General features: G+C 42.4%; 2 protein-coding genes and 1 long non-coding RNA gene across 15 annotated transcripts; 2 read left to right on the top strand and 1 right to left on the bottom strand.

Annotated features, from left to right (window-relative positions):
• The first annotated feature begins 4746 nt into the window (after positions 1-4746).
• LOC111923846 (heterochromatin-associated protein MENT-like) lies at positions 4747-16849 on the top strand. The gene is made up of 8 exons (XM_023919781.2): positions 4747-5296; positions 6772-6947; positions 7987-8073; positions 9645-9782; positions 11742-11859; positions 12608-12750; positions 14792-14959; positions 15839-16849. The coding sequence occupies exons 2-8, from the start codon at positions 6780-6782 to the stop codon at positions 16238-16240; spliced, it is 1224 nt and encodes a 407-aa protein (XP_023775549.2). The 5' UTR covers positions 4747-5296; positions 6772-6779; the 3' UTR covers positions 16241-16849.
• LOC147655669 (uncharacterized) lies at positions 14521-17013 on the bottom strand. 2 transcript variants are annotated; one of them, XR_015289855.1, is made up of 3 exons: positions 16946-17013; positions 16580-16803; positions 14521-16256 (listed from the first exon to the last, which is right to left on the bottom strand). It is a non-coding gene; the product is annotated as an uncharacterized LOC147655669 (long non-coding RNA). The 2 variants fall into 2 exon arrangements; XR_015289856.1 differs by lacking the exon at positions 16946-17013 and having other exon boundaries at positions 16355-16751.
• LOC147655670 (serpin B6-like) lies at positions 16809-26250 on the top strand. 12 transcript variants are annotated; one of them, XM_086899631.1, is made up of 8 exons: positions 16809-17029; positions 19457-19566; positions 19958-20135; positions 20602-20739; positions 21356-21473; positions 21705-21847; positions 23417-23584; positions 24962-26250. In XM_086899631.1, exons 3-8 carry the CDS (start codon positions 19968-19970, stop codon positions 25364-25366), a joined length of 1140 nt encoding a protein of 379 aa, XP_086755757.1. In that variant the 5' UTR covers positions 16809-17029; positions 19457-19566; positions 19958-19967; the 3' UTR covers positions 25367-26250. The 12 variants fall into 12 exon arrangements, with proteins under 12 accessions (XP_086755757.1, XP_086755746.1, XP_086755812.1 ...); XM_086899620.1 differs by having other exon boundaries at positions 16853-17283; XM_086899686.1 differs by having other exon boundaries at positions 16853-17029; positions 19457-19547.
• The last annotated feature ends 136 nt before the right edge of the window (positions 26251-26386 follow it).

Below are 26386 nucleotides of genomic sequence, written 5' to 3' on the forward strand. Positions count from 1 at the left end.
GTTGTGTTTGTGTTATTCAAGACACTGAGTTAAATTACTTGGTTCTCTTGTAGCATCCTGCAATCTGCCCAGCTGGAGCACGTTTCTATTCTTGTCATTCCAAATTAAACCACCACACCATCCCAACTGACAAAGGTGAGAACACACTGGTGGTTTATTTTCACTAGGTTTCAAGTAGGCCTCCAAACACTGTTATTCTGAATGTCATCCTAGGTATTTACAAACATACCTTGCACAACACACTGGAGATAAGAAGTCTGACCAGAGGCTATGTCCCAGAACAGCACTTTCCAAATACCACTTTTGACATTGTTCAAGAGTGAACAATCAATGTGAAAAAAATGAACCTTCCACACATCCCTCTTGCCCATGTGCAATAATGAACAAGCCATGCTGTACTGGCAGCATCAGTTTCCTCTGACAGCCTGGGAGGGCAGCAGTTATGTTGTCCCTGTGGTCATAAGGAATAGCATAAAGTTTTGCAGCCATTGTGGTAATCCAACCACGTGTCAGAGAACATTATGTAAGACAACAGGATCTGAATGCAGGAGGGAGATACCATAAAAGCATTTACTCTCAACAAAATTCCACATATAATCACAACTTGCTCCACCTCCCCAGAAGGTATTCTGTTTGGAACTGCATCTCTTCTCAACAAAGTATATCCACACCTTCTTCCCTGTACAAAGCTCTGCTTCTAAAATCAGTGCCCTCCCTTGCCCATAAGCCACAGCTCAGGATTTAGTTGTCTGCCTCTCAGGACCTACCTCAGCACAGCCCAGATGTGTGCTATTGACTCAACTTTACTGAGAAGTTTGTTGTTTAGGTGTGGAAGAACAGGTAAGTGAAGGCTGTGAAAAATAAGAAGACTGAAAACAGAACCTCTGAGACCCTCTGAGGAGCTACAGAACAGTGACTGCCAGCTGGCGAGAGGTGCAAAGAGTCAAACAGGCTGAGTTGGATACCAAGCCACTCCCAGTCTCAGCTTTCCTTGAAGAGGCAAATTAAAGGAAGAATATTCCTTGAAGAGTACACATTCCAGTGTAAGACTTGGAATACAAGTGAAAAGGGTGAAAGAGAAGAAAAGGAGCCTGTCCAGGGGGCATGACCTTCTGCAGAGCTCATCTACTGCAAGCAACACTGGAGCTGCTTCATTTGTGCTTCCTTGCATTACTGTCATGGCAACCAGCATCTGGTTCTCAGGTCACGCTAACCCTTCCAAAAAAAGAGAATTGTCAGGGTAGAAGTAGAATTGTCAGGGTAGAAGTGGCCATTTGAGATCATCTGGTCCCACCCACTATGCAAACAGGCTAAGCTGATGCTGGCTGCACAGGGCAATATCCAGTTGGATTTTGAATACCTGTCTCCACCTGTCTCCTGTATGGAGGATACACAGCTGTCTTGGCAACCCATGCCAGTGTTTGACTATCCTCATAAGTGACCATCTTCATCCTCTGAATTTCAAGTTTTCAGCCTGTGCTCATTGTCCCTTGTCATCTGTCGTGGTTTGACACTGGCCAAACGCCAGGCACCCACAAAAGCTGCTCACTCACCCTCCCCTGCCACAGCTGGGCAGAGGACAGAAAAAAAAATTGACAAAGGGCTCATGAACTGAGATAAGGACTGTGAGAAAACACTCCAAGGGCAAAACAGGCTTAGCTTAGAGGTAAGCACAAATACAAAACGAATGTATTACAAACCAAATCAGAGAAGGATAATACAAAAATAAATAAGTCCTTAAAACACCTTTTCTTCCCCCAACCTCTCCCTCCTTCCCATCAACAGTGGAGGGAGACAGGGCCTGGGGTTTTCAGTCAGTTAATCACTGGGATTTTCTTCTGCTGCACAGGGAGAGGAGTCCTTCCCCTGCTACACTGTGGGGTCCCTCCCATGGGAGACAGTTCTCCGTGAACTTCTCCAGCATGGCTCCACTCTCACAAGCAGCAGTCCTCCCAAAGCTGCTGTGGTGTGGGTCACTCTTCCATGGGATGCAGTCCTCCAAGGACAGGCTGCTCCAGCCTGGAAGCAGGGCCCTATTTCCACCGGGCACCCACCTACTTTGGCATGGACACGTCCCCCACAGCTGCAGGTGGATCTCTGCATCCCCCATGGATGCCCACGGGCTGCAGGGGCACGCTTGCTTCACCATGGTCCTCACCACGGCCTGCAGAGGAATCTCGGCTCTGGTGCCTGGAGAACTTCCTGTCCTTCCTTCTCCACTGACTTTGGTGTCTCCATGTTGTTTCCCTCACATGTTCTCACCTCCTCCTCTTCTCTGGTTAGAAAAAAACCTGTGTACACCTTGTTTTGATTTTCTTCTTAAATCTGTTATCACAGAAGTGTTACCAACCGCTTTAATTGGCCCAGCTTTGGCCAGCAGCATGTCCATCTTCAGAGCCATCAGAGATTGGCTCTGCTGGACATCGTGGAAGCTTCTGGCAGCTTCTCACAGGAGTCACCTCTGTGGCCTTGCTGCTACCAAAAACCAGGCTGTGCTAAATTAACAGGAACCTCTGAGAAGAGCCTTGTTCTTTCTCTGTTACATCCTGTAAGGCACTAGTCAAGTAACAGGTGCAACGTGACTGCATTTCCAAATAACTGTTTTCAAGAAGCCTTGGGTTTGTTCTGTATCATCAAAATTTGCAACTTCAGGTCCATTAACTCCTCTTTGAAAAGTCACATTAACTTTGAAAACAAAAGGAAATAAACTTGGAAGGTAATACTGCAAGGTATTTACTGGAAGGTAATAAAGCAAGCCTCACCACAAACACATTGTGAGCATGGACTTCTTGCCACGAATTAGTGATTCCATGCTTGTCAAAATGCAGCATATTAACATGATTTCAGCTTATACTGCAATGAAAGATGGGGATTGGATGTTCCAGTACCAATCTCATATTCATAAAATAATCCCTGGCACCTCTGTGGTAGATAGACTTCATGAAAAGCAGAAATGGGAGACATAGGTTACACTAATAATGCCAAGAAAATTTTCAGTGTTGGTGTCCTGTTAGTATTCAAGACAAGGACATATAAACCCCCACTGCTTTCTAACTGCAATGCAAATGCATCCATATTTTAAAAGTTTTATTTTGCCATCAGAAACAGGCACAAGAACGCCCCTTTTCATGTGTTATTTATAGTCCTGTCTTTAGAGTTCTGTTGAAAATGATGTGATACTTGGTCTCATTTTCTCCCTAGGGAACATAGCTGAATAGGATTTTCTGCAGAATCAATAATTTGACTTAGTATAACAGTTATTTTAAATTCTGCTGCTTATCACTAGCAATAAGTGCAAGAGAACTCATCTTCAACAATTGCCCAAAAAGCCTAGTCAGAGTGGATCATTTACAAAGTACAGGTATAGGAATGTGATAATCTATCAGGCAGAAAGAGACAACCTCCCTGCTGAGCCAGATAGGAATGAAAGATGGCTTCAAAAACGACCAAATTTTGTCATCAGTATGCCAGAGGAAAACGACTGGTTTTATTAAAAAACATTTTTATGACCATTTGTCAAAGGTCAATCCACTTGAAGTCAATAGGTCAGGCGTTGTGATGCAGTGAAACATCATTTTACCATTCTGTCTGCATCAATTCAATATCTTCTCTCACTGTTTACATCTGGCACTGCAAAACCAAGAGAATTTCTTTGGCTAATATGTTCCCTTCTGTAACTTCAATATCTCTTACCAAACAGGATCTTGCAGCAGCTGGTATATACCACAAAGAGTTTCTGCACAGTTTGGGAACCCTTTCTTCATTTTCCTGTAGTTTTGGCCAATCTTTGCAGCTTGTAGTACCACTAAATGCTTGTTTTTTGGGGTTTTTTTTGGGTTTTTTTTGGTTTTTTTTGGGGGGGGTTGATGAATTTATCTAAAAAAACAAACCTCAGCAGATTAAGATACACAGCAGAAACATTTATTAAGCTCATAAGTAAATATTACCATGCTTTATACATTTCTGAAGAAAAAAAAAATAAGATAAACATTCAAGGCACGAAAACTGCACTTAAAACCAAAAGTTATAAAGAAAGCGAGGCATGCATATCTCTCTTGAAACCTTGCATGGCATATGCAGCAGTCAGATTTTAAATGTATAGAAGCACTAAAATATAATCCTTGTTCAAAACACAAACTTCATATTGATGTTTTTCCACTTAGGTTGACAGCATGCAGGTAATTTTTTTACTCTGAATGTGCCATACTGGTGGGAAGGGGCCATTCTTTGCTACGGTTGAATGTAGCAGAAAAGACAGATAATGATCACAAATGAAATTTAACAATACAATTTAATCTGAGTTACACAGACTAAGGTCAGAATTACACTGGTTTAAAGCAAAACATTTGTGTAGATCTTGCATTACACCTTTGCTAATAGCCAGTTTTACACATTCTCCTGTTTCGGCTCCCTATTCTTATACGATAGTTCCAATAAAAGAAATCATTACAAGCAGAGTTTCCAAGCAGCTTTTTCAGCTTTTAGTGGATGATTCAGTCTCCCTAAATCAATCAGAGAGGGTAATAAAGTACAATTTATTGTACAATGCAGGGCCTGTAGGTATCTAAAGCACCTTCACTGACTTTGTTAGGAGCAGCAGTCTTTCAAAACAACATCCACCAGTTCAAACGAGCCCAGCCTTCATTCTTATTTCATCACTTATTTTAGGTGACTGTGTAAATACCTTCTGAACTTCCTCTTTGATCTGTTTTCTTTAAAAAAAGGGCAAAAATGCAAGATATCCTTGTATGAAATAAGGGCTTTATTTGACCTGAAGCCTACAAGTATTTAGATGCTTCCACTCAAATTTAACCAGAGGATCAATGAAATTAAGAGTCTACTTCAATATTCCTTTTTAACCATAGCTTTGAGATCAGTTTCTATGAATTTCCCCAGCTGGTACAGTATAGAGAAAGGAAGCTGTGAAATTATTTCACCATATCTGTTGGCAATGCAGTGTGGTTGAATTATTTTCTGCAATTCCTGCTTTTTTGTGGGCAAACTCCAAGGCTGTGGAGGACACCTGTAGGGAACTGGAATAGTGGCCTTCATGTTTCAAGACATACACCCAACTAACAGTGACCTTGAATTGTGGAGGTCTCTAAGTTCTGAGATCAGGTAATAGAAAAACTAGAAATAAATGAGGGAGCATGTACATTTAATACCAGAAGAGGATGTAGATAAGAACAGGGAGGTGCAAATATTTCTACATTTCCAAAAGCACTCGTTGCTCCACAGACCACCGCAGATCCTGACTGAAGACAGATCTTAACTCTTTTCTCTCTCAGGATTTCAGGTATTTAGATATTTGTATCAAAATAACTAGCTTTTATTTGAAAGTCTTAAAAATTAATTTAAAATTCTTTGGAACTGAGAGGTTAAATGATTGCACAAAAGTCGTTCAGGGGAAGGGAATGCTTATTTTTTACTACAAAGTGTAGCCCTTAGGAAAACTCTGTGCCAAGGCACAGTGGACAGAATGCAAACCGGGGTTGGGCAAAACCTATTGACCCTGGGAGGGCAGAAAGTTTCCTGACCTGTAGGAAGGGTGCCTTAATCATCAGGGTGTATCAGCATCTCCAGGAAGATATGTGATTTGAAGGACCTAAAAATGCTTAGGTATGAGCTGGGGGGCATGGCATTCACCTCTGTAGTACTCCTGGGAATGCTTCAATACTCCTGGGAATGCTTCAAAGCTGTTGCAGAGCTCTAGGAAGCTTTAAAAACAGAACTTGAGAACCTCAGAGGCTCCAAGCATCTCTGACACTTCATGGAAGCAGCCTGCTTTGAGGACTGCAGTTTTGATTTAACCACACAAATTGTGGGTGAAATTGTGGGTTAAATGTCCAGTTGCTGTTGTTGATCTAATGCTTAAATTTTACATGATGTCATCTTACGCCGACTTTAACAAATGTTTTACTAGTCTTTATGCTGATGGAGAGACTGGAAATTTCTGAGTTTATCCTAATATTTATCAAAGTATAGGATGGACCAAAAAATGCTAATAGGATGCACAGGTTTGTTCTGGATCCATGTATGAAAAATTAGTATAATCCTGGGGTTGTGGTTATTTGTTTTCTTTGGTTTTGTCCTGTAAAAACATACTTAGGAAAAGAAGCAGAACACAGATGGAAAATGTGCAAGATAAACCAGCAGAAAACCAGAGAAAATTTGTTGTTGGTTAAAAAAGGAACTATTTGGGCTTGTATGTAAGAGAAAAGAATTTTCTTGAAAAACAGAAATTAGAAAATCCAGCTACAGCTTCCAAGTATGGGTTTACCTACACCAAGAACATGTAATAATCTGTATGTTTCTAGTAGCCTTCAGGATATATGCAGTGAATCACCTGAATTTAGCTTTTTTTCAGCAGAAAGTAATAGCACAGTAAGTTTAAACAGAGACAAAAGCCCAAAGCAGCACAGTGAGAAATTATTCTGTTTCACTCTTTCAGAATCAAAGAATAACTCTATGAAAATTAGGGAAAGAGAAAATAAGTTTTTGAAACAACTCTAAAATCTGAAAATATTTCAAGCTAAAATAATACTCAACTGATGAAAAACAAACTTGGCAAGGACACTGAAAATGATAAGGAAGAGTTAGGTCTTAGAAAGAAACCCACTAGCTGACTGTACTTGATCTCTGCGCAGTATTTTACCCAGGGACACCTTCAGACTGTATTTGAGAGGTGCAGGCAATCTTTCACTGCTAGCTTTGTATTTTTTAAAAGTGAAGAGGCAGTCACCACCTCTCTCTGACACTCATTTGTCTCAGGTGTACCAATGGAGCCTCTCTCAGTGTCAACCAGCAGATTCACTCTGGACCTTTACAAAAAGCTAAATGAAACTTCCAAAGGCCAAAACATTTTCTTTTCTCCTTGGAGTATTGCAACTGCTCTTTCCATGGTCTACCTGGGTGCAAAAGGTGACACTGCAACCCAGATGGCTGAGGTAAGCTCTGAAATTAACTGTATACCATCTTACAGGGGGTTCCTACGTAATTTGCAGTTATTCTACCTATGGAGAACAGCAAGGAACAACATGGGAGGCCAGGGATCTGCAATGCTGACAGCATGAGGGGGGTTCTTTTCTGTACCAACACTATGGCAGGTCACTTCCACTCTATTTCCAAGATCTCTGCTCTCCACCAACCCTACATTTAGCTTACACTGACAGCTCACAGAGCATTGCAAGCAATCTGCCAAGGAGAAGTTACTGACATTACAGGCTACTGCTGGTCTTTCTTGGAACTCTATGTTCCATTTTAACTGCCCTCTGAACAGAATAATTAACCTAATATAGAGCTCAAATAGTAATGAGGAGACATCTTTATTAAAAAAAGGAATATGAAGCTAAGGTATGCTAGAGAAAGGAGATATGGGTAACATCAATAGTTCTAGACCTCAGCTGTTCTGGCAGCAGTATTTCTGCTTTCTCATACTGCATACAGCAGTTAGCAAGTTCTCCTGAACATGTGTTTGGCTGCAAAGGAGAGGCACAAATCTTTGTGACATAGTCCATAAGAATGGTAATTCTTCCATGAATAATGGAGATATGGGAGTACTAAAAATATCAGAGTCATAGATTATAATGAGCTGCAATGGACCCACGAGGACCATTGTGTGCAACAACTCACCCCGCTCAGGACACCACAAGAGTCACACTTGAGAGTCTGCCTGAGAGTGCTGTCCAAACGCTTCCTGAACTCTGTCAGGTTTGGTGCTGTGGCCACCTCCCTGGGGACCCAGTTCTGGCCACGACACTGATCTATTATTAAGCAGTCCATGTTGCTAAAATCTATATAGTAATGATACAGTTACAGAGATTTAATCAAGAGTAGGATACTGTCCTCAAAAAGTTCAGTAAGTCAATAAGACTGTCATTGGGCACGGCTGGTGAATTACCGTAGAAAACTAAGATACTTACAACCCTTGAGCATATTAATCTCAAACAAACAAGCTGTCTTTATGATCATTTATCATCATCACAGGTTCTTCATTTTAACCAGACTGCAAGAGAAGAAGGTTCATCTGAGACAACAAGGCCTTCTTCAGCAAGACCAAAGAAAAGAAAGATGGTATTTATTACAACAAAAGAATCTGAGATAAAAATCTCTGAGAATGGGATAGTCCAATGCAACCACTGCTTTAGGCTTTTAACATCTGCTTGTTCTCAGTCTATTATCTACTGTCTGGGTTCAGTAAGAACTATATACCGAAAAAAATTATCAAGCAGGTAATATGACTGTAAAACTAATTAATTCAATCTTTCAAAAGCAGAACTGAAGCATTAACAGCATTTTGATTGGCCATAATACTGCCTCACTTGGTTTTAGGTGGGCTGTGGAAATATCAAAAGATCCTTGGTCCTAATAAGTTTTGGACAATTCCATTTCTTATTACCTTCAGGTTGGTTGGGTTGGTTTTTTTTCTGTAGTGATAAACAATTACTGCATTCACACCTGACTTCAGCCCTACCCAATAAAGTCCCTTCCTCCTTTTGTAGGCACAGACACATCACACAGACAGAATTCCCCTTTCAGGTGTGTTGACTCACTCTTGCTCATCAGCTCCCCAGAGACTTGCCAGGAGGAGAAATGGCCCAGATTTTTTTCAATAAATAAACTACGTAATCACTGAAAAGTATTAAATTAAAACAAGCCATGTTTGTTCTTTTTTCAGTATAGAAGCTAAAAGACAGCTGAAATAAATTAAATTAGACTAACTGCAAATAAAAAGGGTAAAGGGATTATATCATTCTCTCCCTTGATGGTGTGAGATTGTTCTTCAAGACGAATCACTGCACTCACATTCATTTTAGCAACTTATCGACTTCATAAATAGTAGCAAAGTCTGTCTAATCTTTTCCTTCAGATATTTCCCCCTATTGCCTCTTTGTTCTGTTCCCATCCCATTGAAAAACGCTGCTATCCTGTGTCCTCTGGCTACCAAATTCTTTCCTAGGTGTCCTTCCTGGCAGCCCATGTCTCAGCATGAGTGAGAGATCATAGCAAGGAATGACAGACAAGTCACCCTGAGTCAGTGGCAGAGACTCTCGGTGTCTCACGTGTGGGGCACAGTACATGACATGGGGGAGGAAACTGCATCCAGGCAGCTGGTGGGGAGCAGCTGGCAGGTAGCAGCTCATTCCTCCATTTGCAAAGCAACAGCTGGCAACAGCTGGCAGTGAACCTTATCCTCCCTAAAAACCATCAACACTGACATCCAGAACAAGCTCTCTCCAAAATCCAAACAGCAACAGAAAACACCCATGTGAAACAGGGAAAATTTGAATACTTGGTAAATCCATGCACTGCCATTAGTTTCTGTGAGGGTAGAACACCTTCTCAAAACCTGCCAGGCTGCACTGGTGGATCCTTGTGAAACTGAAAATCAGGCCTGAAAATGACAAAATTTAGCAGACTCCTGGGAGCACCATCAGATGATGCCCCCAAAGACCTACAAAGCACTGCAGAAATAAGTCATTGCCCTACAAATAGAAACCCATTTATCTAGTTATACAGAGTGTGGCAATCACGCAACATACTCAAAAAAGGGTTTAATTCCTAAAACAACACGAACAATTTAAATAAACATAGCAGGTGCAACAGAAAAAAATAAATCTATATAATTGCTGTCTCTTTCCAAGGATCCTGAGCATGAGGGAGCAGAAAACATCCACTCTGGCTTCAAAAAACTCCTGTCTGACATCAACAAACGCAGAAACACTTTCTTGCTGAAGAGTGCCAACCGACTGTATGAGGAAAAGACCTACCGATTATTGCCTGTGAGTTGAACATCTTAACTTAGGAATATGTTGACATTAAGAGTGATTATCAATACAGACAACACAAAAATTCAAAATGATGGCACTGGGGTTTGAGTGAGAACAAAAGTGAGTACGAGGACAGCCATAGAGGGTAAGTCTTGGACAGGCAAGAGGTCCATGTATTTTCAGCAGCAGGCAATAGTTTGGAAAGGGCATGAGAAAACTGTAGTGATTCTTCTCCAGAATCTGCTGTGGTCACCAACTGACCTGCAGCTCAGTGACTTCTTGAACCAGAGGCCATGTGTACTTAGGAGACCCTGATGAGCTTTTGTTTCAGGACTTTGCACACTTGTCTTTCAAATCTACTTCAGCCCTCAGCACCAGGATTTCCACAGCTGAGCTATACACTGCAGGAAGCCCCTGTGCTTCTTGAGCTTCCTGCCTGTTGGCATCATTGTTGATTCATTTCTGTTCTGAAGGACATTTCTCCACATCTCTTGTCACCCTTTTCCCCTGCATCTGCATCTTTTATACTGTAGCATTTCTGAAACTGTGGAGGCTGCAGCTGCACTGCAAACTCAGATAGTGGACACACTATAGTATTATAAAGTGCCATTATAGAAATTTCTCTTTTGTTGCCTACTCTTTTCTTCATAGTTCTTAAATTTTTATTTGCATTTTTGGCCATGATGAGGCAGATTTTTTCATGCATCTCCATTACAGATTCAATACCTCATTCCTAAACCATAACAATCACTTCCTATATCTTAAACTTTACTGGATCACCTATAAATACATTAATAGATATATTTTAATGTAAACATCCAGGCTTTGGTTTTATAGAAAAAATACTGTAGCACAGATGCCAGTACACATTTCCCTGTGGTACTCCAGTAGTAATGATCCTTCATTGTGAATGTTTTTTTCCTCCTTCTCTTGGTTTACAGTCTTTTAAACAAACGAGACCTATCTCTGTAGTCCCATGGATGCTCAGCCTTTGGTGACAAGTCCTACAAAATGCATTTTGGTAACCCAAAAAGGCTGTAATGGCTCAGCCCTTTTACCCGTATGCTTCCTAACACCTTCAGAAAACTCCAATAGATTTGTGGTTTTGGATTTCCTATTACAAAACATTACTGGCACTCCTCCAATAACCCACATTAACCCATACACCCACTATGCCCATTCAATTCATCTGACCCACACCAACTCATGAGTTTGTAATTACCTGTATCTCTGAAATCTTTTAAAAACTGGTGTTGTATTAATCATCTTCCAGGTTCTTGGAAGGGGGTTTTAAGTGAGATTACTGCTCTTTGATTTTGGAGTCTGTTTGGTTTCCTGAGTAATCAACAATTTGTCCTTCTCAATGTGTATTGCTCATTTTCTCCATAATCTCATGTACATTTGCCTTACAGAGAACTGAGGGAATTTCCTGCTGGGAATCTCCATGAATGATTTCACAGCAGACAACAATGCAAACATTAATTCTGCTTTTCTGCCATGATCTTATTCTACCAGAACATTCCTTTTATTGTCCTCACTAATTTTTGGCAGGTTCCTCACCTCTGAAGCAAACTAAAAGCCTTTGTTCAACTTTATATGAGACTATTATTCTGTCTTGTACTGAACACTAATTCATAAAGCAGGGGAAAAAAGTATTTAAATTACATAAAAATGTCATTTTGAGAAATTAAAAAAAAAAATTATAGGTTTCATGTGTATTTCAAAATTAAAAATTTCTACCTTTGATTTCAAACACAAAAATTTAAGGTATGTTTCCTTGAGACTGAAGTTTGATCACTGCTTATTTAATATTTAGAGTAGAATGTATCCAACCTTATCATAAAGATTGCCGCATATAAACCAAATTTTCTTAAATTATGTATTAGCAGATTGTATAATCTGCTAAATTGATTATTACTAACATTTTTATAACTCAAGTTTGACTAAAAAAGCACACATCCTATCTTTCAGGAGTTCTTACAACTCATTACAAGCTATTACAATGCAAAGCCCCAAGCTGTAAACTTTAAGAGAGCTGCAGAACAAGTCAGAGCCCAAATCAATTCATGGGTAGAAAATCAAACTGAGAGTAAGTATCATTCTGATGGCTTTTTTCTTGTCTAACTTCCAAATATTTTGCATTTCCACATTTATTGCTTTTGCAGCCAAGGATCCATAAAAGGTAGAAACTCAGGGCAGGGAAGAGATGAGCAAAGTACAACTAAATAGTCTGAAGAATACCTCTCTCTAGCCTAACTGCTGCTCCTTACAAGATCCTTCCCTCAATTCTTTACGTTGTAGCCTCCCCTGAATCACTGCTGTTCGAAGGGATGAACAGGTAGATAACGTGTGGCTACAGAATGATTAGTGAGGGTTTTACTTCTGCATTCTTCAGCTGCTTGCAACCAACTATTTGGCTTTAGCCACTTTTCTATGCCATTTACTACCAAAACTCCAATAAATATAATTTTAAAAAACCCAGAGAATTCATAGAATGGTTTAGGTTGGAAGGGACCTTAAGGATCCCTTAAGATCATCTCGTTCCAACCCTCCTGCCATGGACAGGAGCATCTTCCACTAGACCATGTTGCTCAAAGCCCCATCCAACTTGGTCTTGAAGACTTCCAGGGATGGGGCATCCACACCTTCTCCGGACAAAGGATACAGAGATACTTCAAAGATCATTTTTACCATATGTACAATATAAAAATGTACAGTAAAAAAAACTCCCAAATGCAAAAATTTTTGACAGAGAGGTAGGCACAGACAAGAAACAGTTAAAACTGTCAAGTTATGCAGTCACACTGGAATAACAGTCTCCTTGTCTGATTTTGAAGGGAAAATACAGAGTCTGCTGCCTGCAGGGTCTCTCCATTCTCGCACTGTGATGGTCTTAGTAAATGCCATTTATTTCAAAGGAACATGGGAAAAGAAATTTCTGGAGAAAAATACTTCTGAGATGCCCTTCAGAATAAGCAAGGTAAATTTCTTGTTGATATGCCTGTTGTCCTACGTCAATATGTCTACAACTGAGGAGAAAATACTTCACCTGTATTTCATATGCCATTGCAACACTACTTATAGCTGAGAAAGTGGTACAAACTCAGGGAGAATACCAACTGTGAAAATAACTCAGCATTGTCTTATTTATGCATATCCATGAAAACTTGATTTTAAACTTATAACTCCTCAGTGTAAAAATACTTGTGAACAGTTAAAGTTAATTTAAAAAAAAAAGTAAGCTTAGCAGGTTAGGGAAAATAGGTTAAGGACAAGGAGAAATTTCTCTAATTACCATTTTCAAACAGGACCAGGTTGCTTTTGAGAATAATGTTTACACACCTAGAGGTCACTTTTGCTCTTGGGACCCTGAGATCATGGGATCTCATCCAGCTGTTCTTCCCACACGCACCCTGGGTGTTGTGTCAAACCTCACAGGGAATTTTCATGGGGTTTGTAATTTTAGTTGAGTGTGTGAGGGTGGTTTATTCAGATGATCTATTCATTGAGCTAACAGTATTTAAATGATGCACCGGCAATTCCCAGTAGCTGACTGCATGCATATTTTTGGACTGTGTCAAAAGCAAGCAAAACTATTTGTCAATGGAAACAAACATTTTGTTTGACATAGATTAAGGGTGCAAATACCTTCTGTATGCCAAACAATGTGAAGCAGTTGATGTGACTGTGTACCCAAAACCTACTACAGTACATGTGCCATTTTAGGATCTGTCACAGCAGTTGGTGGTGGCAGGTGACCTCAGCCCAACACTAGGTGCACTCCAAGATTCCCTATCAATGCCCTTTCTCAATAGGATAGGGGGAGAAAAACAGGATGAAAAGGTCATTGGTCAGAGAAAGAAGAGGGAGAGCATTTACCAATTGCCATCACGGCCAGAACAGGCTCAACTCCAAGCAATTGATTAATTGCCAGTTCTCAGAGTAAGTTAGTGAGAAGTAAATCAAACATGAAGTGCCTCACCCCCCACCCCTCCCTTCCTCCTAGGCTCAACTTTACTCGTGACTCCCCTGTGCTCCAAAGCAGTGCAAGGGACTGGAAAGGAGTTAATGTTGTAGTCAGCTCATCACATGCTGTCTCTACAGCTCCCATCTCCAGCTCCCCCTTTTCCTCTGCTCAAGTTTGGAGTCCTATCCATGGGATAAAGTCCTTCACATCCAATGTGGGTCCTTTCCACAGTCTGCAGTTTTTCCAAGAACTGCTCCAGTGTGAGCCCACTGCAGGGTCACAGGTGATGCCAGAAAATCTGCTCCTAAGAGGGTTGCTCTCCACAGCATCACAGGTCCTGCTAGGAGCCTGCTCCAGCCTGGGTTCTCCATGGGTTGCAGGGTGGATATTTGCACCACCATAGCCTTCACCATGGGTTGCAGGAGAATCTCAGCTCCAGGGCTTGGAGCACCTTTTCCCCCTCCTTCCTCGCTGACCTAGTGTCTTCAGGGCAGTTTCTCCCATTTCACTCAGTTCTGCCAGCTGCTTTTGTGCAGCAGTTTTTACCCTTTCTTAAATATGTAATCACAGAGGCATTACTAATGTCACTGACTGTGTCAGATTTGGACAGTAGCAGGTCCATCTTGGGGCCAGCTGAAACTGGTTCTGCCTGACAGAGGCATATTCTGACGTCTCCTCACAGAAACCACCCCTGCAGCTACCCCACTACCATGCAAACCAAATACATTGGTGCCAGAGAGGGTTTAATTCACAGGGTGAATAGCAAGGCGTGCAAAGAGTGACTTGACTATCAAAGATAATTCCTTTATTTTAAATTTAGAAATACATTACATGGGATTCATTCAGTAGGTATTTAGCTTGTGTGTTTATGCTATTTTTTTATAAAGATCTCAAAGACTTTGAAAAGGAGGTGTATGTGATACTGTCTAAAGGAAAGGGTACTGTGTATCCAGATGCTGCTGCATCTTGTGTTTGTTTTCAGTTCAATAAAGCAAGTAAATTTTATCATCCTTTTAATGCATAAGGTAATTTTTATGTCTGAATTTTTTTCCAGACCAAGACTAAACCAGTACAGATGATGTTTTTGAAAGATAAATTTTTCATACTCCATGAACCCACCATGAAATTCAGAATCATTGAGCTGCCATATGTGGAAAATGAACTCAGCATGTTTGTTCTCCTACCTGATGACATCAGTGATAATGTTACTGGCCTGGAGATGGTAAAGTTTCACTGCGGCATCACATACACTGTGAAAAAGTAACAGAAACAGATGAAAAGAGCCAAGAAGAAAAAGCTTCAAAATCACAGTAGAATAGCTCTGATGTGCTCATACTTTGTTTCAGGAACTGTAACACCATGATTTTCAGCTTAGGATTCAGGACATGCGATAACATTGCAAACATAGTACATCTAAAACCTATGTCCACACAACTGTCTTACACTATTTTGTATCCTTTTTCCTATTGCCAGTATAGCATAGGGAAAGCAAGGATCACCTCTGAAACACCATGCCCTAGAGTTATCTTCCCCTGAGGGCTGTATTAATTCATTTTTATGTCATTTTCAATCTGGATTTCCAGCTGATAATTTGTGGTGAGGTTTCTCAAACTAAGTGCTGACTACCCTGGCCCAGAAGGTATCAACAGCAACTTATGACTATGCCAGGATCAGTTTCAGATTCTAAACAGAGCAAGGCAAATATTTTTATTTGTACCTCAGTTCCCATGCATCCCATTTATTTATCACTACTAAGAGAAAATTTATCTATATACACACACATCAAGCACCTATTACTATTGTTATAAGTAATACATTGCAAAAAAAAGCAATGTTCTTCACACCACAGAAAAAAAAATTATGAACTACTCTGAGGCTTCAGGCCTACACCTCACCATGTTTAAGAAAATAAACAGGAGTATAAATCACTCAGCACTTTGTAGGATTATGTCCTCTAAATGTGATGGACATTCCATCTATAGTCACTGCTGGTAGTTGGGTCTTTTTTTACATATTCTTGATGAGCATTAAGACACTGGTCTGTGCATGGGTTGACTCTGTCATTTGTATTCCAAATGTTTTCTTCCTCAACTCATTGCAGGTGGAAAGAGAGCTGACGTATGAGAAATTGGCTGAATGGACCAAATCATCCAATATGATGAAAGCTGATGTGCATCTATACCTGCCCAAGCTGAAGGTGGAAGAGAATTACGACCTTAAATCCCCTCTGAGCAGCATGGGGATACAAAATGCTTTTGACCCACGCCAGGCTGATTTCACAGGGATGTCAGTGAAGAAGGATCTTTTCATCTCACAAGTTATTCACAAAGCTTTTGTGGAGGTCAATGAAGAAGGTACCGAGGCAGCAGCTGCCACAGGTGTCTTGATGATGAGATCAAGAGTCCCAACAATGACCTTCAAAGCTGACCACCCTTTTCTTTTCTTCATCAGACACAACAAATCACAAACCATCCTCTTCTTTGGCAGGTTTTGCTCACCCTAGTCGGTGAGTCCTTGCCCTGTGGAACAGGAGACGCTTGTTAGGACAGAGGCAAACCCCAAACCTAAAGCTCTCTGTAACAGGGAGAGCGGGACTTGAACCCCTCCTTCATCAGACCTGAGGCACAGCTCCTCCAGTGTCTCCTTCCTAAGCTGAAGCGACAACCATGGTAGTGCCACGGGGAGTGTGTGACGCCTTGCACTCACATGGCAACCCCAGCTGTCATTAGGATCAGGCCATCATGGGTAGCTGTGTCCTTACCACTAGAAGCTATGGCATTTCTACCTCTCCCACTCACAGCACTGTGCACAAACATTATTTTGCCAAAGGCTTTCTCCTCACCCTAATGATGGAGGCTGCTTATCTTGGTGTGGTCCTAGATGTATTCCCAGCCTGCAGCAATCAGACCCAGCTCCTGCTTTTTAGCCCTAAACAAAGCCCGTGAGTTATTACTGTAGTCAGATCCTCCCAACCTTCACCCTGTGGCCATCCCCTTGCGTTCCTTCCGCATCTCAGCTGCAAGTCTTCATCATCTCCCAATAACCCTCATGTAGCTCCACAGATTCCTTTTAATTAATTAAATAAATAAATAAAGAATACAGCTCAGGGTTATTTGCCTCATTCAGATAATCAGGAATGCGAGGAAGGGTAGAGCCAGTACCGTATCTGGCTACGGCAACAGCTCAGTTTGGCTCAAAGCAATCCTACCTTCGGAAATAAGTAATAGTCATTAGTAAATCCTCATGGACCGGGGGTGTTTTCTCTCAGCTCTGCCACGAGAGGGAGGCAGAGGTAGAGAAACAGCTGCCGTGACCGGCAGGGCTGGAAAGGGAGGGGAGGGGAGAGGAGAGAGGGGAGGTGATTCCCAGGACTCACTGAGGCGGGGGGCCGCCATTTTACAGGGAGAGGCTGGGACACCCGCCTCTTCCCGGCGGCCAAGGGTGCAGCGCCTCAGCCTCTGGCTGCATCCCGGGAGGGCCCGGGCTGCCGGCCTTTCCCCCCGCTCGGCTGCGCTTCCGGGAACAGGGAGCGCGGCGGCCGGCGGGGTGAGTGCCGCGGCCGCGTTGCTCTTGCTGATGCGTTGTCCTGGAGGCTTTCTACGGGAAGCCTGGGCTTGTGTTTTTTAGGGTGCTCTTGTTTTGCGGGTTTTTTTGTTTGTTTTTTTTTTTGTGCGTTTTTTGGGGTTTTTTTGGTTTTTAAAGAAGCAGAGCTGAATGGCGTTGCTTTTACTGTGTTTTGTCTTTTTTTCCTTCCCTCTTTCGTGACATTCCCTAAACACCGCTGCTTCTTGGCAGCTGGAGCCGCTGCGGTGCGGCTTGAGCACTTCTTGTGGGAGCACCCCGGGGCTGTGGGGCTGGGACGTCTCCCGTAGGGCCAAGCCCGAAGCGGGGGCGGAGGAGGAACTCTTCGCTCCAGGGAGGAACAAATCTTTGGCTTCTTGTGCCCCAGCTTGCTGGGACAGTGTCAGACGCCTCCCTGTCCCTCCCCGCCCCTGTGGAGGCACAGGGGTCAGGAGCCGGGCAGCAGCGGGGCCATGTCGTTCCCTGCGGCCCAGGTAGAGTTGCGATGCCAAGGGCCATCACCGGCAGCTGTTCGCGGTCTCGCCCTGCAAGTGTTTTAACGTCGCTCCCAACTCTCCAAATCCTAAATGAAGCCTTTTCCCTCAAGCCTGCCTTGTTTCAGCAGGTGGGAAAAGGAATGTCTGCCACAGACAGAGCTTTGTCTGTGGAGATGGACACAGCCTGGTGTTCACTGCCCTGAGTTCCCTCTGGGGTTGAGTTGGAAAGACTCATCTGATGTAGCCGACACAACATGGGGAAGTGTCCTTGTTTTATGGACACTGATTCATGTTATAGTTTTGGTGGGAAGTGTCTCTTGGCAAGTGGGCTGGAGGAGAGCTGCACCGTGCTGTGGTTTCCCCATGGCGAGGCCCTGCAGTGGTTGTCTGCTGATTGATCTACATACAACCTTTCAGTCCGTAAAGACTGTCCTGAAGCATAGGTGTCGACTGCTGGGAATATAAACTTGAAATTCAGAGTGGTAGGAACACAAAACCTTCACACAAGTGTCTCACTGCTCACCTGCAGAGTGTGGGGAGAGCAGAGTGAGGAATGAGTTGCTGTCAGCAAACCCTTTTGCAGCAATTTATAATTGACTGACAAATACGTACTTGTATCTTGAGATTTTTTTTGTTCCTTAAAGTGCAGTCATTGTGTATTGTCTCTGAAACTGTGGATTCCAAATTGTGCCTTATCTCTGATGAGAAGGGTGTCCGTAGTTATATTGCTCCTCCTGAGCTGCAGAGAAAGCATAGTTAACTGGGCAGATGTAGCTCCTAGCCTTGTGTCCCAGCTGTTGAATATTACTTATGATTTGGTTAAATGCCACTGATTTTCAGGCAGGCAAATAGTGTCAGCTGTGTCCTTTTGTCTGTAAATTCTTGCCTGACATGGAAGAATTTACAGACACTTTCTAGAAAATAACTGCCTGCTGGTGTCACTATTCCTGTGTGTTTTGACCCAGAGGTCAGAAAAACTGCAGATACTGGAACAGTAGGAAAATTCTGGTCTTCATTGTAACCAGTGTGAGCACTGTGTGTCTTCTTTATGCTGCACAGTGCATAAATTACTCATTCAGACACAACTGGAGGATGTTTTCATCTAAGCATGCTTGTTTTTTGGTTGTATTTTTTTAATTTACAGGAGAAGAGAAATGGAATAAAATTGCTACTGTTTATAGTAAAGCTGCTAGCAAATAGTTTTCTAGGGTGGAAATACGTACATGTGGAAACTTGCTCTTTTCAACTGTATGTGTAAGATAATGAATCAGTAGTATGAACTAGGTGATGGTTTTATATTTGTTAGCAACATGTCAACACTAGGCCCTGCCTAAAGGGAAGAACAAAACACAGAGATAGTAAAAACTATCAGCATTTATCTTATGATGACTTATGATACTTGGTTGTGGTTAACTCAGTGTTCTAGTAGCTATTGCTTATTTAAAAGGTGTGGTGCTTAATCTCAGATTCACTATCTATAGCAGATGTGTATCGAGTATGACAGGCATTGAGTTTATGACTGTGTGTGTTGCCATGTTGCAGCCAACAAAATGGAACTGAAATGAACTTTGGCTTTCTTTTCTTTGTAACACAGCAGGAAATTGCAGTCACCTGTCATGCTGGCAATTTACATTTTTTTCTTTCCTTCTTTTATATTGCAGGCCAATTCATTCTGCTGGCTTCTCCCAGCCTGACTGGCAGGTTTAAAACCCACTGTGCACACATCGAAGCAAGCTGCAGGTACCATTGAAGGTCTGTAGACTTACAGAAGGTAAGAGTTGGTAATTCTACTGTTCTCTAGGTTTCTTCTAAGTAAACTTCTTCTAAGTTTGGCTCTGTTTACCCTAAAAAGGGAAATGATTTTCTGTGTGAAATCAAGAGAAACTTCTTTCAGGAAGTGGTGAACAAAATGCTGCTGTGCCTGATCTCCTTAAAAGATGTCACAGTGGGATTGAAATCCAGTAGCAGTCTCTAATTGGCTGCACTAATTGCAATTTGTAGTATGGGATCTCAGGTGCTTGTGGCACCAAATCAGTCTGCAGTGAGCTGATAATTTTCCAGCCTTTGCTGCCTAGTTTAAACTGGGAGGTTTAAAAGGGAGAAACAACTGTTTGGTAGTCAGGTAAATTTGATCTATTCTCATTCTGTGTTTTATGTCCCAGGCTCAGAAGCATGGAAAGCCTCTGTGCAGCCAACACCACTTTTGCAGTGGACCTGTTAAGGATGCTGTGTGAGAAGAAAAGTGGGCAGAATGTGTTCTTTTCGCCCTTTAGTATTTCTTCTGCTTTGTCTATGGTTTTGCTGGGTTCAAAAGGTAGCACAGAAGCCCAAATAAGCAAGGTATGTCAAAATAAACTTGGTGCTTTGCATTGGATGGGAGCATATGAGGAAGAGTCTGTGACATGGACTTGTGCTCAACTGTGATTGTCACTGTGGTGTGGGAGAGCAGAGCTCTTTGTCTGGTGTGTGTGTGTGTCAAGAGAACCCATTTTCTTTGTTTTTGTAGTGTGAGCTCTGTTCAGTATGGAATGCAGAGGTTCCTGGGTTTTGTTGTGTGGGGTTTTTTGTAGTTTTTGAGACCTATCTTCTTTAATATACAATTGGGAGGTTCGTGGAGTTTTTTTATTGATCAGTGGCTACATCAATTATTTTCCTTTCCTTCCTTGCTTGGGCTTAATATCATACAATACATGTACTGCAAATGAAGCCAGGCACATAAAAATGTGGAAGGAAAATCAGGACTGGTGGCTATGATAGTCCTGAATTTATGACTTGTACAAGCTCCGAGGATGTTGTCTTTGTGCAGGTGCTTTCTCTGAGCAGCACCCAAGATGCTCACAATGGGTATCAATCCCTTCTCTCTGAAATCAATGATCCGAACACCAAATATATCCTCAGAACTGCGAACCGCCTCTATGGAGAAAAGACCTTGGAGTTTCTCCCAGTAAGTAGCCATTATAGTTGTGGCATTTCCTAGTATAATGCACTTGCTACCTGTTTCCTCTGGAGGTCAAAGGCAGGCTTTGGGGTTTGCCTTCTGACCTTTCTGGGCTGAGAGCCAGGAGTGCAGTTGATTCTGATAGAGCCTGGTGTCTGAACTTGGTAGAGAATTTAATTTTAAATAACTCATGACCTGAATATACCAAGGCAGAGTAAAATCTATCAGTCTGTACATTTGAGGGTAATAAGATCCATTCATATATTTGGCTGTGGGATGAATGGTTGCTATCTCTTTTAGCAAAAGTCTGATAAAGAAACATAAAATAATATGTTACATCCTTGAAGCGTAAAATAAAAACAAGAAAAAAAATAGCCATATCATTTTCAATGAGTTTATGTAGAAGCTTGTAGTGGAATGCATTAGACATTTGGTTTAACAATAATGCCTAGTTCAAAGAAGTGGTATAAATCCTAGCAGGAACTTGTCAGCCAGAACTTTCATGCTCTGTATGAAGCAGGTGAAGGAAAGCAGGCAGATTTCCTTGGAGAATGTAAGACTCACCTGTGTCTGAATGAGAGAAAATCTCTTGCTGAAAATCTGTTGTGAATGTCCCTGTTAGTCTTTTATAGAGTCGAGTCAGAAATCCTACCATGCTGGCCTGGAGCAGATGGACTTCCTGCATGCTTGGGAGGATTCCAGGAGGCAAATCAATGGCTGGGTAGAGGAAAAGACTGAAGGTGAGCGCTTTGCCAAGTGTCCAGTTGTGTTTAATGGCAGCCATGGTTTAGGTAAACACCTGCTTCAGGATGTAGGGTTATGAATTCAAAGAATTAAAATGCTGATGTTTTGCTGTGTCTGGTACATAATTCTCTATTATGTATTAAATGCAGGTGAGATAATATCTTGGCTAATAATTAGATCCATGTCAAGGTATTAAGTAATGTGGTTTTTTCCCTTATATCATAAAGGTAAAATTCAGAACCTGTTGGCAGAGGGGATTCTGAATTCCTTGACCAGACTTGTGTTGGTGAATGCCATCTATTTCAAAGGCAACTGGGAAGAGCAATTTGACAAACAGAGTACCAGTGAAAGGCCATTCCGAATTAATAAGGTATGATGTGCTAAAATGCTGACCATGCAGTGTTAGGTGGATGTTGTCTGAAATGATCACCTTTAAGAAGAAATTAAATCTTTCAAGCAGGGTTCCCTTGGGTAGGCTGTAGGAAATCCCTGATGCTCTCTCCCTTTCATATGAACACTCTTTTTGCTGAGTTTCTCTGAGCTTTCACATCATTCCTAGAACCTTTGTAATAGCACAAAGACAGGTGTGAAAGCTTGTGAACTGAAGTCTTCTTCAGTCAGAGCTTTCCTGCTGCATTTCTGCCCCTGAGCCAATGCAAAAGGAATGGCAAACAAATTTCCTTTCAAGACTTGTTTTCAGAAGTCGATCAGTGCTCTTGAGGAAGACTTGGCCCCTGGCATGGGCAGGCCATGGCTGCCCCTCAGGATCCCCTGCAGCTCTGTGTTGGTCTCCAGGTGTCCTGAGCAAGAACTGGTCATGTGCCTTCCTTAACTGCCTGGCTTTTGAAGCAAGCATTGTGGAAGATTGAAGCCCTCATGCCTGTGTTGCAACTGTCCCTCTCCGTCAGTGGTGAAATAAATCCAAGAGTGCTTTTATGTGCTACTAGCGCTTTTAAATAAGGGAGTGTTGCAGCTCTCCCCCTACTCTGAACAAGAGCACTTTAGAGACTGCTGGAGTAGCTTCGTTCTTGACACCTTGTCTTCAATGAACAATTGGAAATCTGACATGTAAACTGAGTCCTTAAGCAAACTATTTTATATCCTGTTCAGTTACAAAGAGTTACTTTGACATCCCACGAACCTCTCCAACATCCTGTGAAATTTCTCCTGTGACTCTTGCTCTTCTTATGACTCACTGAATGATCTTCTATGTGTCTTTTCTTCTGCTTATCTATCCTTTTTATGTGTCATTGCTGCTGCAGAATAATTTCCGACATAATCTCTCTGGGCATTATTCATGTGGCATTACTTTAATAACAAAAAGCTACTTATGTGGCAGTCTCACAAAGGGAAGGGAGAAAGCAATGTAACTGAGAAGAAGGAAAAGAATGATGTAAACAATAGTAGCTGATACTCCATGTGGAAATGGAATGAGATAGCATTGAAGGAAAATGAGAATAAAACCTCTCCCTTTCTTACTATAGGTATGACTTTTAAGAATTCAAATTAATACTCAAATTTTCTTGGTAGTTGTAGGATATATATTTTAAAATATTTTCAGTCTTTGTTACAGCCCTTAGAACCTCATGGACTAAAACTACATATATTGATATGACTCATTCATTTATAGGGAAGAACAATGTCCATGCTTACTAATGGATCACTTTAGTGTTTGTCACTAGTTCTTAAGTGAACAAAAGGATAAGGACACGTATTTGCCTTAAAGGAATCTTCTCAGACATTTCTACATTAGTAATTAAAAACTAAATCTTAGGATTTTTAGTTATTTTCAAAGGCCAGCATGGTGTCTGTGCTCTTTGGTGTGAGATCAGTTGTCTTTTTCAAATCATTAAAGGCTCTGAGTAAATGGCCACCTGCTGCATATTTTGAGGCCAGCAAAGAAGCTCAACACTAACTATTGACATCTCTGTATTTCTAGAATGAGACCAGACCTGTGCAGATGATGTTCAAGGAGGCACATTTTAACATGACCTACATTGGGGACTTCCAGACCAAAATCCTTGAGCTCCCGTATGTGGGTAATGAGCTGAGCATGATCATCCTGCTCCCTGATTCAATCCAGGATGGATCCACAGGCTTGGAAAAAGTAAGTAGTTGAGCTGAGTGCAAAGACAGCCTGAATCTTTGCAGGGAAGAAAGTCTGAATTTTCCCCCTGCCACCTATGCCAGTGCTGCTCAGATTTGTGGAGGCAGGTGAGCCTACCAATGCTTTCCCTTGGAGGAATGTACATTGAGGGAGCTGTGATAAGCTTATCTCAACCCTCTCCTGGAGAAATACCCCTCCATCCTCTCTTCTCATGGTGAGCTATCCCACCATGCTTTGGTGACTCTGCTGATCTTTTATAGCCCATTGGTTTTTTCCCCCCTGGTACCACCCTGGCTTTCCCCCATGAAAGCCGCAGCTTCTGCCCAGTTCAGAAGGGAGGTGCTGTCCCTTGCCACCCTTGACAGAGCTGCTGGACAATAAAAGCTGTCTCTGTGCAATCGCCACACAGCTCTCCTGTCTCTCTACCTCTGAGTCAGCCTGGGATAATCTAGTGAGCAGACCTGAAATCACTTGCAGCCACTGGCTGCCCCTTGCTGAGGTTACCCAGTGGCCAGGGGTCACCAGAGACCCCCCAAAGGCTGTCTCTTGTGGGACCGCTCTCGCTGGGAAAGCCGCGGCATCCCGGGTCAGACCACTGGACCTGGCCTGGCCACCACACAGGCTTTGTGCTTCTCCCGTAGCCAGAGGCTCTGGAAGAAGAGCTGGCCCTGCTCAGGAGCAGAGGTCAGCTGTGGTTGTGGTGAAGGCACAGTGTGGTGATGATGAAATGTGGAGAGGGGGATTTTTGGTGGGTTCTTTGCAAGTCCAGTAGCTTGTCCTGTAGATCTCCTGTGCTGAGCAGCTGGCAGGTGGAATGTGGCTCACTGCCTGGAGAGAGGGTCACAGGAAAGAGCAGCATCTCTTTGTGGTGAGGGTAGGTTGCAAGTTTGGGCTCTTTGGCACTCTGGGCAAGGAGATTATTGATAAAGTTCTCTAAGACTGATGGCAAAGGGTGTTTGTGAGCACACTGTTTCCATGATGCTGCTGACTGACCTGAAGGATGACCATTTGGTAAAGAAATAGAAGAATTTGGTTTGGTTTCTTTGGGTCCTTGTTAGCTATTCTTCTACATTTTCTTTCCCATAAGTAAAAATTAAAAAGCCCAAACAATTTAAGATAAAACAGAAGTAAACTTGATATGGAGGGGATTGATCCCTATTATAGCTACCAAAAAAAAAAAAAATTGGTAAAGATCTTGGCAGGAGCAGTATTCTCAAGTGAGAGGTATAACTTGCAGTTTTGGCTTGAGGCACACTAAGAAGGTTAAAAAGCTGCATCTTATGCACTGTGTAAGTAACCCCATAGTCAGTTATTTTGCTTGTATAACACTGACCCAATTCTCACTGTAATTAAGTAAATTTGGATTTTTTTCTTCAGCTGGAAAGAGAACTCACATATGAGAAGCTAATAGATTGGATCAATCCAGAAATGATGGACTCTACAAAGGTGCGGGTGTCTTTACCCAGATTTAAACTGGAAGAAAATTATGATCTGAAACCCCTTCTGAGGAGCATGGGAATGCTGGATGCATTTGATTCAGGGAAGGCAGACTTTTCAGGAATTTCATCTGGCAACGAGCTGGTGCTCTCTGAAGTGGTTCACAAGTCCTTTGTGGAAGTCAATGAAGAAGGCACTGAAGCAGCTGCTGCCACAGCTGCAGTGATGATGATGCGCTGTGCAATGAGAGTTCCGGAATTCACTGCAGATCATCCCTTCCTCTTCTTCATCCGGCACAACAAAACTCGCAGCATTTTGTTTTGTGGCAGATTTTGCTGTCCCTAAGGAGGAGGTGTCTTGGCAGCATTGCACTTACTGTGCCATGACACAATAAATTTACATTTCCCTGGAACAAGATGACTCCTTTTGCACTAATTGTCTCTTTCAGCTGTGCCTGAGCCCTCTTCTGTGGCCTTGATCTTGGGCTTGGCAGGAGTAACAGAGCTGCTTAGACAAGCGCAGCACCTGCCATGCCCAACCCCTCCTGTGCCTGGCTGCAGAGCTCTCCAGGTTCTTGCTGACACAAGAACCATCCCACTTGCTCTGTGGGTGCTTCTTCTGTGCTTGACCCAACTTTGGGTGTCCAGCAGGCAGAGTCAGAGCCCGTGGGAGAGAAGTTGTTCCTCTTGCTTGTGGCAAGGCTGGAGCACATTTTTAGTTGTCCTCCCCTTTTACCTTCCAGTCTCATCCCTTTAGTGCCTGGATCCATTGCCTGGAGCTGAAGGGATTGTTTGGCAGCCTGTTCCAGGTATTGCTGAGTATCCTGCCTAGATGTGTGTGTTTGGCTAATAACTGGAGAAGCACTTCGGCAAGAATGGGAATGAAAGTTAGCTTTTGTAGAAGATGTCCCTGAGAGGTTTTTGCAGGGCAAGTATCCTTGTTTCATCAGCCCAGGACACCAGGGGTTTTTTTGCTGTCACCTAGTTCAGGTCCTTTAACAAAGAATGTAACATAATGTTGCATGGTGCCTATGCAATATTTGAATGACAAAGCCTTGACATTAGTTTTTGTTTTTTCGGTATTTTTACGTATTTATCCTGTCACTATTTTCTTAGGCAGCAGAGTTTAGCTGTCTAATACCAAAGCCAGAGCTGCAGCTGCTTTCCTTACACTGGGATGTGCTTGGTGGGTCCTGTTCCTGGAATAATAAAAGAAGTGCCAGCGCCGCATGGGTGTTTTTGTCCCTTTTCAATCCTCGCTGGCATTTGTCAGGCTGTGGCAGGAGGCGGAGGCCTGTGCCGAGCCCGGCGGGGTTGGGTGAGGCCGGCCCGCCCCAGGCGGGCGCTGTCGCCGCGGTTGTCGCCG

This window comes from Cyanistes caeruleus, chromosome 1 (assembly GCF_971803275.1).
Source record: "Cyanistes caeruleus chromosome 1, bCyaCae1.hap1.1, whole genome shotgun sequence".
NCBI lineage: Eukaryota > Metazoa > Chordata > Aves > Passeriformes > Paridae > Cyanistes > Cyanistes caeruleus.

Bases quoted from the DNA above. Each gene is read 5' to 3' on its own strand.
- LOC111923846 (XM_023919781.2), top strand. From the start codon at position 6,780: ATGGAGCCTCTCTCAGTGTCAACCAGCAGATTCACTCTGGACCTTTAC. The intron at 9,783-11,741 runs GTGAGTTGAACA...CCTATCTTTCAG, and splicing joins AGACCTACCGATTATTGCCT to GAGTTCTTACAACTCATTAC. The intron at 12,751-14,791 runs GTAAATTTCTTG...ATTTTTTTCCAG, and splicing joins TGCCCTTCAGAATAAGCAAG to ACCAAGACTAAACCAGTACA.
- LOC147655670 (XM_086899631.1), top strand. From the start codon at position 19,968: ATGGAAAGCCTCTGTGCAGCCAACACCACTTTTGCAGTGGACCTGTTA. The intron at 20,136-20,601 runs GTATGTCAAAAT...GTCTTTGTGCAG, and splicing joins CAGAAGCCCAAATAAGCAAG to GTGCTTTCTCTGAGCAGCAC. The intron at 20,740-21,355 runs GTAAGTAGCCAT...TGTCCCTGTTAG, and splicing joins AGACCTTGGAGTTTCTCCCA to TCTTTTATAGAGTCGAGTCA.